Raw genomic sequence first — 14,374 nt, 5'->3', positions numbered from 1 at the left:
CGAGGGGCAGGGTGGGCGGCCCAGGCGGCAGTGGGAACTTTGTTAAATTTTGGGGGACGTTGCGTATTTTTAATGATCGAAACCAGACGCATCCAGAACCACAGCCTCTGAAGGACCAGTGGTTCTTGCCCCGTCGTCCTTGGTCTTGACCTTGGCCTGCAGCTGCCTGGGCTTAAGAGCCGCGTCTCTCTCGCCCGCCGGCCGGCGCGGCTCAGGGGTTGAGCGTTGACCTATGAACCAGGAGGTCAGGGTTTGATTCCTGCTCAGGGCACAGGCCCGGGTTGCGGGCTCCATCCCCAGTGGGGGTGTGTAGGAGGCAGCCGATCCATGGTTCTCTCTCATCGTTGATGTTTCTCTCTCTCTCTCCCCCTCCCTTCCTCTCTGAAATCAATAAAAAAAAATAAAAATAAAAAAGAGTTGTCTGTTCTTTCCAGAAGGAGAAGGAGAAAGGGAGGGTGTTGCACCTCCGGGGAGGGGGGGGGAGGGGGGAGGGGAGGGGGTGCGGCCTGGGATTAAGGTGCTTGTTCTGGAACCTTCCGAGCGGAAGGAAGTGTTGAGAGGCGGGACTGGCAGGGCACGCTCCCGGCTGTCCCGTCGGGGCGGGCACAGAGCCCAGGGCACCACGAGCCCCCGCCTTTGGTAATTTGGCCGCGGTGCCAGCAGGGAGGCCGGATGGCGTGTGGTTACTGGTCGCCCACAGCGGCTCAGCCATATAACGGGCGTCCGGGCCGGCGTGCGCACTGGGGAGCATGAGGGCTGTGCTGGTGGCCCTGCTGGCTCTGGCCGCAGTGCCCAGGGCCCCGGCCGCGTGGCTGGGGCGGCTGGACCTGGGGCAGGTAACAGACTGGGGGATCCCCCAGGAACGGGTGCCAGAGGGGGGGCGGGGGGCTGGCCTGCGCCAGGGGCGCCCGGGCTCCCGGGTGGACAGGAGGGCGGCCCTCACCCCTGTCCTCCTCCGTCCAGCTCCTGGGGGCCTGGTACGTGGTGGCCGTGGCCTCGGGGGAAAAGGGCTTCGCGGTGGAGAAGGCCACGAAGAACATGGAGGGCGTCCTGGTGACGCTCATGCCCGACAACAAGCTGAAGGTGTTGGCCTCCCGCCACAGGTGAGGAGCGGGGCCCTGCCCCCCTGGCCGGGCTGTGGGGAAGGTTCCGGGCTGAGTCCAGTTCCCCGGGCGCCCGCACCCGAGCCCAGCCCGTGCCTCCCTCCCTCCTGGCCAGCTCTGCTCTGAGCTCCGCCTGGGCGTGGCCTCTGGCGTCTGCGCCCTGGACTCCGGGCCTGGTGGGCCTCGGGGCAGGACGCGCCCCCAGGGCTGCCCGGTGTGGGTCCTTCGTGGGGCCCAGCCCAGCCGCCCCTCGCTGCGGGCGGCCCTGCCTTAGGTTCTGGTGGCTCCCCGGGACCCCCAGGCACACGGGACACGCGAGCCGGTTAACCACGCGTGATGCGCACCGTGCCATGTCAGCCCACAGAGCGCCGTGTTTAAAAAGTACATGTTTTTATTGACGTCAGAGAGGAAGGGGGATGGAGACAGAGAGAGAGAAACATCCACGATGAGAGAGAACCACGGACCGACTGCCTCCTGCAGCCCCACTCTGGGGATGGAGCCCACAGCCCGGCCGTGCCCTGAGCGGGAATCGGATTGTGACCTGGTTCCTGGGTCGACGCTCAGCCCCGGAGCCCGCGGCCGGGGAGCCCTGCGCTTCTCTCGTGCTGTCACACTGGCTCCTCTCGCTGGCCACTCCTCCTCCCAGGACCTCCTGCCTGTTCTTGTCACTCGGGCGCGTGATGCAGGGACATGGCCGCTTTGAGGGAGTGGCTTTGCCCGCGTCTGCCCGGCGCCCCGATGCCGTCAGCCTCGCGTCCGCTTCTCCCTGGGGACCCGGCCATGAGGGCCCGGGAGGGGCAGGGAGGTGCCCGCTCTCCCAGGGCTCTGGGCCCAGCCCGGACGGTCCGGTTCGGAGCAGGGTTACTGGGGCCACTGGGAGGAAGGCGGGTCCCCTGGCCACACTGGCCGGTCAGCAGAGGGTCTGGGGGCAGAACTGTCTTCTGTGGTCCTGGGTCTGGACCCTGTGTAAACGGTGGGCTCTGAGTGGACATGGCCCTGAGTGGACGTGGCCCTGAGTGGACACGGCCCTGAGTGGATGTGGGCCTGAGTGGACGTGGGCCTGAGTGGACATGGCCCTGAGTGGACGTGGGCCCAAGTGGACGTGGCCCTGAGTGGACGTGGCCCTGAGTGGATGTGGGCCTGAGTGGATGTGGGCCTGAGTGGACATGGCCCTGAGTGGACGTGGGCCCAAGTGGACGTGGCCCTGAGTGGACGTGGCCCTGAGTGGACGTGGCCTTCTCCTCCCCAGGCAGGAGAGGTGTGAGCTGAGTGCTGTGGAGCTGCTGAGACAGGGCCCTGCCTGGGTGTTCGAGAATCCCTGTGAGGAGGACGCCATGCGGTCTTGTCCGGGGCAGGGTGGGCGGGTCTGTTTCTTGGGGCCTCGGCCCTCTGCACATCCCGAGCCGGCCAGGCCAGGTGGTGAGGAGGCGGTGACCGTCCCTCCCCCGAGGCCCCAGCGAGCTCTCCACCTGGAAGCCAGGGGACCCCATTTTGTAGGAGGCTTGGTGCCTCCAAGGACAGAGGACTGGCCTGCACCCGTCACGCTCAGCCGGGACCCCAGCCCCTCCATGGGGTGCAGGGAGTGGCACGTGCCCCATGGGGACAGGATTGGGGGAGCATCCGTCCCTGGCAGCTCTGGGCACGGCTGGGGGGGAGGGGGGATAGGGACGGCTGGGGACGGCTGGGGGGGAGGGGGGAGGGGGACGGCTGGGGGGAGGGGGGATGGGCACAGCTGGGGGGAGGGGGGATGGGGTCGGCTGGGGGGAGGGGGGATGGGGACAGCTGGGGGAGGGGGGAGGGGGACGGCTGGGGGGAGGGGGGATGGGGACAGCTGGGGGAGGGGGGAGGGGGACGGCTGGGGGGAGGGGGGATGGGCACGGCTGGGGGAGGGGCGATGGGGACGGCTGGGGGGAGGGGCGATGGGCACAGCTGGGGGAGGGGGGAGGGGGACGGCTGGGGGGAGGGGGGATGGGCACAGCTGGGGGGAGGGGGGATGGGGTCGGCTGGGGGGAGGGGGGATGGGGACAGCTGGGGGAGGGGGGAGGGGGACGGCTGGGGGAGGGGGGAGGGGGACGGCTGGGGGGAGGGGGGATGGGCACGGCTGGGGGGAGGGGGGATGGGCACGGCTGGGGGGGAGGGGGGGATGGGCACGGCTGGGCCCTGACGCCCGCCCGGGCCCGTGGCAGCGCTGGGCGTGCTGGAGTACCGCGTGCTGGGCACCAACTTCAGGGACTACGCCATCGTGTTCACGCAGCTGGAGCAGCAGGACGAGGCCTTCACCACGGTGGAGCTGTACAGTGCGTGGGCTCGGGGCCGGGGGTCGGGGCCGGGGAGGCAGTTTCCTGCTGGCCCTCAGCCCCCCCAGCCCAGGCCAGCTCTCGGGGCGCCCTCCCCGCAGGTCGCACACACCTGGCCAGCCAGGAGGCCATGGACCTCTTCACCAGGTGGAGCCGGGGCCTGGGCTTCCTCTCGCAGCAGCAGGCCCGGCTGCACCCCGACCGTGAGTGTCGTCGGCGCCTCTCGGTCTCGGGGGCCCTCGGGGGGTCAGGCAGAACCGGGGGGGGGTCACCTGCTCCCTGTGGAGTCTCAGGGGAGACCGTGGGCCGGGCCTGGGAGCCCGGGGCTGGGGGCTGCCGTCTGGCCCGGCCCCTCACCGCCCACCTTGTTCCCCCTCCAGTCACCTGTGCGCACAAGGCCTTCCAGGTAAGCTGCCCCCCGAGCATCGCCCGGCGTGCGGCAGGGCGGCCGGGGCCTGGGGCCCACGTCCCAGTGGGCAGCAGGGGTCAGTGGCCGGGGGCTGGGGACTGGGGGGCAGATGCCCGCGAGGTCAGCCTGGTCCCCGATGTTTGCCTTGGTTTCCAGTGAATGCTGTGGCCCCCGAAGGGGACGGCGCCCACCCTGGCCTGGTGGGAGCGGCCAGGCCTGCCCTCCCCCCGCTCGGCTGCCCAGGGGCTGGGCGTTGGGCCTGCTGCTCCAGGGCCTCTGGCTGAGGATTCAAATAAAGTGACTTCACAAGCCGCCCCCGGCCTCGCGTGTGCCACACGTGGACCGCCGCCCAGCTGCCTCCCGGGCTCTGGTCAGGCTTTGGTTGGGACGGGACGGGTGGGGTGGGGTGGGGTGGCTCCCCCAGGGCTGACCCACGGGCAGTGAGGCCGCCGTGGGACAAGAGGCCCCGCCCACAGCCCCGCCCACACCTGCGTCTCTCATCAGAGTCCCCAGGGTCCAAGGGGGCTGGGCTGGGAGCAGCTGCTCTTCCTCAGTCACCAAGGCCCCTGGGCAGGTGGGGCTGGTCCTCCTGGGCCCCCGGTGGGCTGCAGTCTGGTCGGGATGCTGGGCCGAGGAAGCTGGTCCCAGTGCCCAGGGGCTTGGCTGGGTGCGCAGTGCCCAGGGCTCCAGTTTGGATTTCCCGGGCCTGGGCTCTGGGGCAGGGTAGGGGCAGTAGCAGGGGCGGGGGCAGGGGCAGGGGCAGGGGCTGGGGCAGGGGCAGGGTAGGGGCAGGGGCAGGGGGGCAGGGACAGGGGCAGGGACAGGGACAGGGGCTGGGGCAGAGCCAGCGGCAGGGGGCGGGGCCAGCGGCAGGGGGCGGGGGCAGGGGCATGGGCAGGGGCAGGGACAGGGACAGGGACAGGGACAGGGGCAGGGGCAGGGGCAGGGGCAGGGACAGGGACAGGGACAGGGGCAGGGACAGGGGCAGGGACAGGGGCAGGGACAGGGGCATGGGCAGGGACAGGGGCAGGGGCAGGGACAGGGACAGGGGCAGGGACAGGGACAGGGACAGGGACAGGGGCAGGGACAGGGACAGGGACAGGGGCAGGGACAGGGACAGGGACAGGGGCAGGGACAGGGACAGGGACAGGGACAGGGGCAGGGACAGGGGCAGGGACAGGGACAGGGACAGGGACAGGGGCAGGGACAGGGGCAGGGACAGGGACAGGGACAGGGGCAGGGACAGGGACAGGGACAGGGACAGGGGCAGGGACAGGGACAGGGACAGGGGCATGGGCAGGGACAGGGGCAGGGGCAGGGACAGGGGCAGGGACAGGGACAGGGGCAGAGGCAGGGACAGGGACAGGGGCAGGGTAGGGGCAGGGGCAGGGGTGGGGGCAGGGGCAGGGGTGGGGGCAGGGGCAGGGGCTGGGGCAGCAATGGGCCTGGGCCTGTCGCCCTGGGAGCTGGGGCCCTGCCTGAGCCCTGGCAGGAGCGAGGCCAGAGGGACTGAGGGAGGAGGGGGCTGCCTGTCACTCAGGTCGGGCAGGCGGGGCCTCACTCCTCCAGGGGAGCACAGACCCACACGCACAGGTGCCGTGTGCACACACGTGGCGGCCCGGCTGTCAGTCCCGGCCCTGCACCGAGGGGCAGCTCCCGGTCAGCGCGGCTCCCGTGCAGTGGCCCAGAGCTGCTTCTCTCCTGGGCCTCACCGCCGGGTGCGACCGCTCCGGGGACACCTGCCCTGGTGACGAGGGGCCCACGGGGGTGACGGGGGAACACGACCTCCGTCTCTGGGCCCCCAGGCCGGCCCCCCCCAGGGGGGGTTGTGCAGCTCTGAGGGCCGAGAGCCGGGGGCGGGCCCCTGTGCTCAGGGGAGGGCCCACAGCCCCCCTCCCCCTCGCCCACCCCTGGCCCTCTGGCAGCTCCAGGTTGGCCGGACGCCTGTGGTTGGCGGACGGGCAGGAGATTTAAACTGGGTGTCGGGGCTGAGGGAGGAGGGCGAGATGGGGCTGGGGCGGCTGCTGCCGGGGCTGGTGCCGGGGCTGGTGCTGGGGCTGGTGCTGGCGCTGGTGCTGGCTGTGGGGGCCCAGACACAGGAGCAGCTCCCCAGGGAGTCCCACAACCTCAACTGGAACAAGGTGAGCCTGGTGCCCAGTCCCTGTGCCCAGGGCCCGGCCACAAAGGCCCAGGGATGTGGGGGGGGCGCGTCCTGAGGCGGCAGGAACCTCCAGGGGCCCAGCGGGCTGCCCACCCGGCCTCCCCGAGGGGGTGACAGCCTCTTTGGGGACGTCCGGACGGCAGAACGTTCCCCCCCCAAGGTGGGGCAGAGCGGAGGCCCCGACAGTGTGGCTTGAGGTTACCGGGACCTGCTGGGTGGGCAGAGGGGGTGGAATGAGCAGGGCATGTTCTGGAATAATGGACTGCCGGCCGGCGGCGGGTCCGGTGGGGGTGGCGTGGGCAGAGGCTGGGTTTGCAGCAGGAAGTCGGCAGGACGGGGTGCCGGGTGAGTGGGGAGGAAAGGGCCCCCCCGGGAGGCCCCCCCGGGAGGAGGCTCGGCCCTCAGTGCCCAGCCCTGTGCCATGCCCGGCCCCACAGCCCTGCACGTGGGCTGGGCCGCAGGCCAGGGTCACGTGTCCGGTGAGTTCACGGGCCTGGGGAGTGGGGGCGGCGTCCACGCTCCCCAGCGCCCTCTCTGCAGTTCTCAGGGTTCTGGTACATCCTCGCCGTCGCCTCCGACGCCCGGGGGTTCCTGCCGGGCAGAGACACGCGGAAGCTGGGGGCGGCCGTGGTGCGGGTGCGCGGAGTGGGCCAGCTGCGGGTGGTCCTCGCCTTCCCCCGGTGAGGCCGTGCGAGCGGCGGGCCCCCATCCCTCCCGGCCCCGGCCCCCCCCCCCCCCAGCCCTGGCAGCTCCCTCTCCACCAGGAGGACCTGGGGGCGGGGCAGGCAGCCGGTGTCTGGGGGTCCCCTGGGCAGGCCCCGACGGACAGGGAAGTTCTGAAACGAGAGCCCGAAGGCACAGGAGCAGGAGTGAGGCTTCCAGGGGCCCCCACCCACCTTCCCCCGGGGTCCCTCGGGGCAGAGGTGGGAGGAGGGCCCAAGAGGGTCTTCTGGGGGGGCTGGTGGCTGCGGGTGGGAAGCGGGGCTCCCTGCCCGTGAGTCACAGCCCCCCTCCCCTCCCCCAGCAGGTCTCAGGGGTGCCGGTCACACACGGTCGTCCTGAGGAAGGACGGGAAGAAGGCCGTGTTCAGGAACCCCTGTGCGTGAGGGCGGGGGAGGAAGGCGGGGGGGGGGGGGGTGTCCACAGACTCGAGCCCAGACGCTGGGCAGGATGCCGCCTGCACTGCCCCCATGGCCCCTTTGCCCCCTGGGATACGGACGGGCGGGTGGACGCCGAGACAGGCCCACGGCGGCCCCAGAGCCTGTCCTTCCCAGAGAGCGGCTGGTGCAGTCCTGGGGGCTGGGCCCGGGGTGGGCATGGGGGACCCCCAAGCCTTCCAACCCCCTGCCCCCCTCGTGTGGGTGGAGGAGTCAGGTGGCTGTGCTCCTCCTTCCAGTGAAGGGGGTGGAGGCCTTCCGCGTGCTGACCACCGGCTACAGCGACGCCGTGGTGGACCTGCGCCTGGGCCGGGCGGGCTGGCGCTCCCAGGCCCTACTGCTCTTCAGTGAGTCCCTCCCGGCCGTGTCCGGGGCAGTGAGCGTGGGGGGCGGGCGGGGGGGGGGCGGTGCAGGGACGCCGGGCAGACACCACGGCGGGCGGCCTACAGGGGTGCAGGGACCCGCAGGTGGGTGCTGGGGGCCCTCTTCCTGGGGGTCCTCTCAGGGCGGGTGGGCCTGGCCTCTCCTCTTCCTATCAGCTCCCACGGCGGTGGCTGGGCCGGACGGGGTGGGGGAGGGCGGGCAGCCCCGGGCGCCAGAGTGGACGCTGGAGGCCATGATGCTGCTTCCCGCCCAGGCAGACAGAATGAGACCACCTTCCCGAGCATGAGGAGGTTCGTGGACATATGTGAGACCCGGGAGCTCTCAGCGGGCGCGACAGTTCTCCCCAAAGACGGTAAATGTGGCTGCAAGGCTTTCGGGCCATGCACCTCTGCCCCCGCCCGGCTCATTAGAGAGACGGAAGGCACGCGTGCTGGTCCCATCGGCTCTCTGCACTGTGGCTGGGGGGCCAGGGCCCCCGGGCTGTGCCCTCGAGGTGCCCGGGACCAGCACCCGAACCGCCCGCCTGTGCACGGCAGCCGTGGCTCCAGCCCCCGGTCGCTGCCCCCCTCCCACAGCCTCCTGTGCGCACACCATCCTGCCCTGAGCCGGCGGTCCTGCTCTCTCCTGCGGCTCGACCAGGGGAGCCTTGTCCCTGAGGCAGGTCTTCCCATCCCGCCGCTTGCTGAGAGGTGGCTGGTGAGCCCAGGCCCCCGAGGGCGCGACGCCCAGGGCCCGAAGGCGTCCTCGAGGGTCACCGCCCCTCCTGGCCCATCCCCCGTCCCCCGGGTGGCGTGGCAGGAAGATGCTGCCGTCCCCCGTCTGCTGTGCAATAGACCACGGCTGACCCACTGCCCGCTTGCCGTGTGCTCTCTGTGCAGCGCGTCCGCCGCCACACTCCGCGCCCGTGACAGCGACACCTTCTCAGGAAGCCACTCGCTTAGTCACCAACCGTGCCGGGCGCCACGCTCGCTCCTGGGGGTGAGCCGTGAGCAAGACAGGCAAACACACGCCTCACACACGGGCTCCTTGTTGGGAGGGGCACGGGCGCGGGCACCACGCACCCAGCTACAGCAGGTGTGACCCGGTCAGGGCAGCCGAGCAGTCAGGGAGAGCTTCCTGGAGGAAGTGCCACTTGAGCCGAGCCGTGAAGAGTGCGGGAGCCCGGCCGGCGGGGCTCCGTGGCTGAGTGTTGACCTGTGAACCAGGAGGTCACGGCTTGATTCTGGTCAAGGGCACAGGCCTGGGTTGTGGGCTACCGTGACCAGTGACATCGCCGCCTTCCCCAGCGAACCAAGAGCAGAGAAAGTGGGCGGAGCTGAGTTGTGATCCAGTAGAAGCTCCTGTGCCCGCCCCCCCCCCCGCCCCCCCTCCCCCGCCCGCCTGCAAGGGGCGCGGCCAGGCCGGCCTCGGGCTAATCAGCAAGCTCAGGGGGGCTACGTGGGCTCCCCAGCCGGCGCCTGCGGACCTGGGAGTGAGGCCGTGGCTGAGGCACACGCCGCCTGGGAGGCAGGGGGTGCTGCACGCCCGAGAGGCACGTCCTGCTGCTCTTCCAGGGGCCTCCTCGTCGCTGGTCGTCAGCCGTGCTGCCCGATGGCCTGTGCAGAGCCTCAGCTCCCACCCCTGCCTCACGCCCGCCCTCCCTCCCCGTCCATTGTCCCTGCCTGGCAGCTCCAGACCCCTCATGGCCGCCCCAAGCCCAGCACGGCCTCCCCAGGCCCCTCATGGCCGCCCCAAGCCCAGCACGGCCGCCCCAGGCCCCGCACGGCCCCCCAGGCCCCACACGGCCTCCCCAAGCCCAGCACGGCCACCCCAGGCTCTCAGCGTCCAGCCAGGCGTGTGCTTGGCCTCCTGCTATGGCATCAGCCTGCCGGGCGGGCTCAGTGGCTGGAGTCTGCGCTGGGCAGGATTCGTGACGCCATCGGGGACCCGGGTGCTGCCCGGCTCTGCTCGAGGGCCCAGGACCCGCTGGTCCTCACAGGGTTCTCGCGCCCCCTGCTCGCCTGTGCTCCCGTTTCCCTGGCCCTTGTGCAACAATCTCCCACCGACGAGGGGTGGGGGGTCCCCGGGAGATGAGTCAGAGGCCCAGGAGCTGGGCGGACAGTGGCCGGCCCCTGTGAGGGACGTGGACGAGGGCAAGGATGCCGAGTCAGCACACCCCCGGCCGCGGCCTGGCCAGGCCCTGGCAGCACAGCAGCCCGAGAAGCATGGCGGACGGCCTCACTCACGGGCCCTCAGATGCTCAGGAAAACCCTGCAAACCCGGTTCGCAGCCAGCGGAGGCCCCTCCATCTCAGGGTGCGGGGATGGCCACTCTGAAGGGGCCCTAAAATCCTCCCGCTGCCCTGGTTTTCCGAGCCCTTGTGTGATCCCATCAACGATGAAATCATAGAAAGCCAACCCTCTGGGAGGGGGCGGAACAAGACAGGGTTTTTAACTCCCACCCTGGAATTTTCAGCATTTCCTGACTTTTGCATAACCAGAATCTAAGCAGGTTACTTGGACTGAATAGATGGAAATGCACTTGCATGTAATTTTACACGTAAGAAATGCAAATTGCCTATAATCTCCCGCCCCCCAGATCCCCAGGTTGCCATCAAGTACGTGATAAATGCAGGGATAACTCACCTTGTTGCCATGGTTTCTCATGTGCTCTCTGCATAATCTGTGCCCATCGAGGCCCTCCAGGCAGTGGGTCCTTTCTTTATAGGCCCTGGGAGAGGGGCTGTGTGCACTGGATGGCTGAGTGCACTGGGGCCCATGTGCACTGGGGTGTGTGCACTGGGTGTGTGTGCACTGGGTGTGTGTGCACTGGGTGTGTGTGTACACTGAGTGTGTGCACTGGGGTGTGTGCACTGGGTGTGTGTGTACACTGAGTGTGTGCACTGGGGTGTGTGCACTGGATGGCTGAGTACACTGGGGCCCATGTGCACTGAGTGTGTGTGTGCACTGAGTGTGTACACTGGGTGTGTGTGCACTGAGTGTGTACACTGGGTGTGTGTGCACTGGGGGGCATGTGTTGGGGGAATGTGCATTGGGTGTGTGTGCACTGGGGTGTGTGCACTGGGTGTGTGTGCACTGGGTGTGTGTACTGGGTGTGTGTATATTGGGGGGTGATGTGATCAGAACATCCTCCAGGTGCTCCTCAATGTGCATCTGTTGACAAATGAGGGCGGATCACTGTACAATTAAGAGTTAAGCCCTAGCTGGTGTGGCTCAGTGGGTAGAGCACCAGCCTGCGTGCTGAATGGTCCTGGGTTTGATTCCCCGTCAGGGCACATGCCCGGGTTATGGGTTTGATCCCCGGTAGGGGGTGTGCAGGAGGCAGCTGATCGATGATCCTCTCTCATCATTGATGAGAATTTCTATCCCCCTCTCTCCTCCCTTCCTCTCTGAAATCAATACAAATATATTTTTTAAAAATCCATTCTTTGCAATAAAACTAGAAGAGATCATTGGCAACATGAAACACCTCACCCAGCAGCATCCCTGGGAGCAAAGCGGAGAAACAGGCCCACAGTCACCGAAAGGCAGCTGACCCGTCCCCCTTCCGGCCTCGCGGTAGGAAAGCACATCTCCTGGCAGGACAGCCTGCTGCAGAGGTGTTTCTTTCCCTAAAATTTCTATAAATTTTCGAGACCACGACGGAGGGCCTGTCAGACCTGCGTCTATAGGCCCCCGTGAGGACAAACACATCTACACTAATAAAAGAGAAACATGGTAATTAGCGTAGGACCGCTACCCTTCCCATTGGCTAATCAGCATATCCTTATGCAAATTAACTGTCAGCCAAGATGGCGGCCAGCAGCCATGCACTGAAGCCAACAGGGAGGCTTGCTTGCTCCAGTGACTGCGGACTCCAACGTTCCCTGCCGGACTTGCTGGCCTCTCAGCTGCAACTCTAAGCAACTATGTTGCAAATATGGAAGCTAAACAAAACCCCAGAAACCAGCTTTCAGTCAGCCAGGCTTCAGCCAGCCGGACCGCAACATTGTATCAATGTTTTCAGCAGCGAGGCCTCAGAGCTAAAGCTGGCCCAGAATAAAAAAAAAGAAAGAAAAAAAGGAGCGGTTGGGAGCTTCAGTCACCCACCAGCCTGAAAACGGCCCTCAGCCCCTCAGCCAGCCTGGCCAGGCACCCCAGTGGGGACCCCCACCCTGATCCAGGACACCCTTCAGGGCAAACCAGCCAGCCCCCACCCATGCACCAGGCCTCTATTCTATATAGTAAAAGGGTAATATGCCTCCCGGCACCGGGATCAGCATGACAGGGGGCAGCGCCCAAACCCCCTGATCGCCCTGCGGCTCTGTGTGTGACAGGGGAAGGCGCCCCAACCCCCTGATCAGCCCTGCTCTGTGCCTGATAGGGGGAGGCGCCCCAACCCCCTGATCGCCCTGCGGCTCTGTGTGTGACAGGGTGCGGCACCCCAACCCCCCTCCACAGGCCTTGCTCTGTGTGTGACGGGGGAGAGCCATAACCCCTCCATTGGCCCTGCCCTGAGTGTGACAGGGTGCAGCGCCCCAACCCCCTGATCCGCCCTGCTCTGTGTGTGACAGGGGGTGGTGCCCCAACTCCCCTATCGGCCCTACTCTGTGAGTGACAGGGGGGAGCTCCTCAACCCCCTGAACGGCCCTGCTCTGTGCATGACAGGGGGGAGCTCCTTAACCTCCTGATGGGCCCTGCTCTGTGCGTGACAGGGGGCAGCGCCCCAACCCCCTGATCGGCCCTGCTCTGTGAGTGACAGGGGGTGGCACCGCAACCTCCCCCATTGACCCTGCCTTGACTGTGACAGGGTACGGAGCCCCAACCCCCTGATTGGCCCTGCTCTGTGCGTGACAGGGGGTGGCACCGCAACCTCCCCATCGACCCTGCCTTGAGTGTGACAGGGGGCGGTGCCCCAACCCCCCAATCGGCCCTACCCTGAGCGTGACTAGGGGTGGCATCGCAACCTCCCGATCCGCCCTGCTCCGTGCATGACAGGGGGCGGCGCCCCAACTCCCCAATCGGCCCTGCTCTGAGCCTGACCAGGGGCTGCACCTAGGGATTGGGTGTGCCCTCTGCCACCCGGGAGCAGGCCTAAGCCAGCAGGTCGTTATCTCCTGAGGGGTCCCAGACTGCGAGAGGGCACAGGCCGGGCTGGGGGACCCCCCCCACACCGAGTGCACAAATTTTTGTGCACTGGGCCTCTAGTCTATATATATAAAAGCCTAAGCAACCTTTATGACTGGACGTCCGGCCAGTAGCTATGACGTGCACTGACCACCAGAGGGCAGACGCTTAACGCAGGAGCTGCCCCCTGGTGGTCAGTGTGCTCTCAAGTCAACCTCCCTCGGTCCCTCCCCGCTGCTGGCCAACCTCCTGTAGTCCCACCCCTCCTCCCCCCCGCCAGCTGCCCGGATCGGTCCAATTGGGACTGGGTGACGGCCCGAATCAGCCCTGATAGCCGCCCAGGCCAAGGGACCCCACCCGTGCACGAATTTGTGCACCGGACCTCTCGTTAGAAATAAGGAGACATTCCTGTTCCCTTTGAAAACCAGGGAAGGGCGTGCCTGCCCCTCGCTCTGAGCATTTCCTTAGGAAACTTGCACGCACTGCTCCTCCGTGAGTGCTCACGGGGTCACAGCGGAATGACTGGAGGTTTTTTATTTTTATTTTAAAAAAAGACGGGAGCCCCGTGAATCTCGAGGAAGAGAGGACGGTTGCACGAAGCCCTGCGGACTCCGTTCTCCACGAACCGGGCCTCTCTCCGGGTGGCGTTGGTGGGGGGCGGTTTAAGGCAGCCCTTCTGTCTCCTGTGATCAGGGGGACGGCGCCCTGAGGGCTGGCACGGCCGACAGCCTCGCGCCACCATCGCCTCAGCGGGCGGCACTCACCTGGCTCCCGAGGGCCTCTCTGGCCTCGTTCTCGGCTGAGGGTCCCACAGCGCGTGGTCGAGTGGACGCGTGGTCGCGGGGCCCCGCCTCTGGGCTCTGGGCCAGGTGAGCGCGTCCTGGGACGTCCCCAGGTGGTCTCGATGGGCCTCCGGGCGAAGACCGAGTCTCTTCCGTTTACAGAGAATAACGAGCTTCTGAACTGGGGGCTGGATCGCTGAGGGGGGGCGGGGCCGGGTGACAGGCTGTGTCACTCATTTCGCCCGTCAGACCCATAGCTGTGAGCCTAGAGCAGCGGTTCTCAACCTGTGGGTCGCGACCCTTTGGCGGTCGAACGACCCTTTCACAGGGGTCGCCTAGGACCATCCTGCATCTCAGATATTTACATGACGATTCATCACAGCAGCAACATGACAGTGATGAAGTAGCAACGAAAATAATGTTATGGTTGGGTCACAGCATGAGGAACTGTATTGGAAGGGCCAGAAGGCTGAGAACCGCTGTTCTAGAGCCAGGGGGATGGATCGGAGAGAAAGCGAGTTCAGGAGGTGCCGTGCGCCGATTCCCGGTCAGGGCATGTGTAGGGGTGGTGAGCTGGATCCCCAGGAGGCCATGTGCAGGGGCAGCCGATCGATGTTCCTATCTCTCCCCCTTCCTCTCTAAAAACCAATAAACACATTTAAAAAGAGGTGATTTTGGGGAGAAGAAGTCAAGACCTTCGGACCCCCTGCGGTGACCCCAGTTTTTCCAGACGGGGTGCTGTCCTGGCTCCTGTGATGGACAGGACCCAGGGAGTCCAGAGAGAAACAGCTCAGGCCGCTGTCCAGAGCCCGGCCCCCAGTGTCCCTCCCGCTGGCGGCCAGCCCAGCCCCCCATCCTTCCCTCCGGGGCCCTACCGGGAACTGGGGGACACAGCGGACCTTCCGGCTTCAGCTCGGCGGGAAGAAGGCCTCCTATTGTCCCCGGGGAGGAAGGAGCCTTGGGGATTCGGGGAACC

General features: G+C 67.3%; 1 protein-coding gene across 1 annotated transcript; it reads left to right on the top strand.

Moving 5' to 3' along the window:
* The first annotated feature begins 749 nt into the window (after positions 1–749).
* On the top strand, positions 750–3,968 carry LCN6 (lipocalin 6). Its single transcript, XM_070431007.1, has 6 exons — positions 750–836; positions 964–1,103; positions 2,353–2,423; positions 3,290–3,400; positions 3,502–3,603; positions 3,781–3,968. The coding sequence occupies exons 1-6, from the start codon at positions 750–752 to the stop codon at positions 3,966–3,968; spliced, it is 699 nt and encodes a 232-aa protein (XP_070287108.1).
* The last annotated feature ends 10,406 nt before the right edge of the window (positions 3,969–14,374 follow it).

This window comes from Myotis yumanensis, unplaced genomic scaffold, assembly GCF_028538775.1.
Source record: "Myotis yumanensis isolate MYYU_CA2020_CCGP unplaced genomic scaffold, mMyoYum1.0.hap1 SCAF_12, whole genome shotgun sequence".
Lineage (NCBI taxonomy): Eukaryota > Metazoa > Chordata > Mammalia > Chiroptera > Vespertilionidae > Myotis > Myotis yumanensis.
This window is presented reverse-complemented; position numbering and strand designations above follow the sequence as displayed.

Excerpts from the sequence above, each read along its gene's own strand:
- LCN6 (XM_070431007.1), top strand. The coding sequence starts at position 750 with ATGAGGGCTGTGCTGGTGGCCCTGCTGGCTCTGGCCGCAGTGCCCAGG. Across the intron at positions 1,104-2,352 it reads GTGTTGGCCTCCCGCCACAG|GCAGGAGAGGTGTGAGCTGA; the intron begins GTGAGGAGCGGG and ends TCTCCTCCCCAG. Across the intron at positions 3,401-3,501 it reads CACCACGGTGGAGCTGTACA|GTCGCACACACCTGGCCAGC; the intron begins GTGCGTGGGCTC and ends CCCTCCCCGCAG.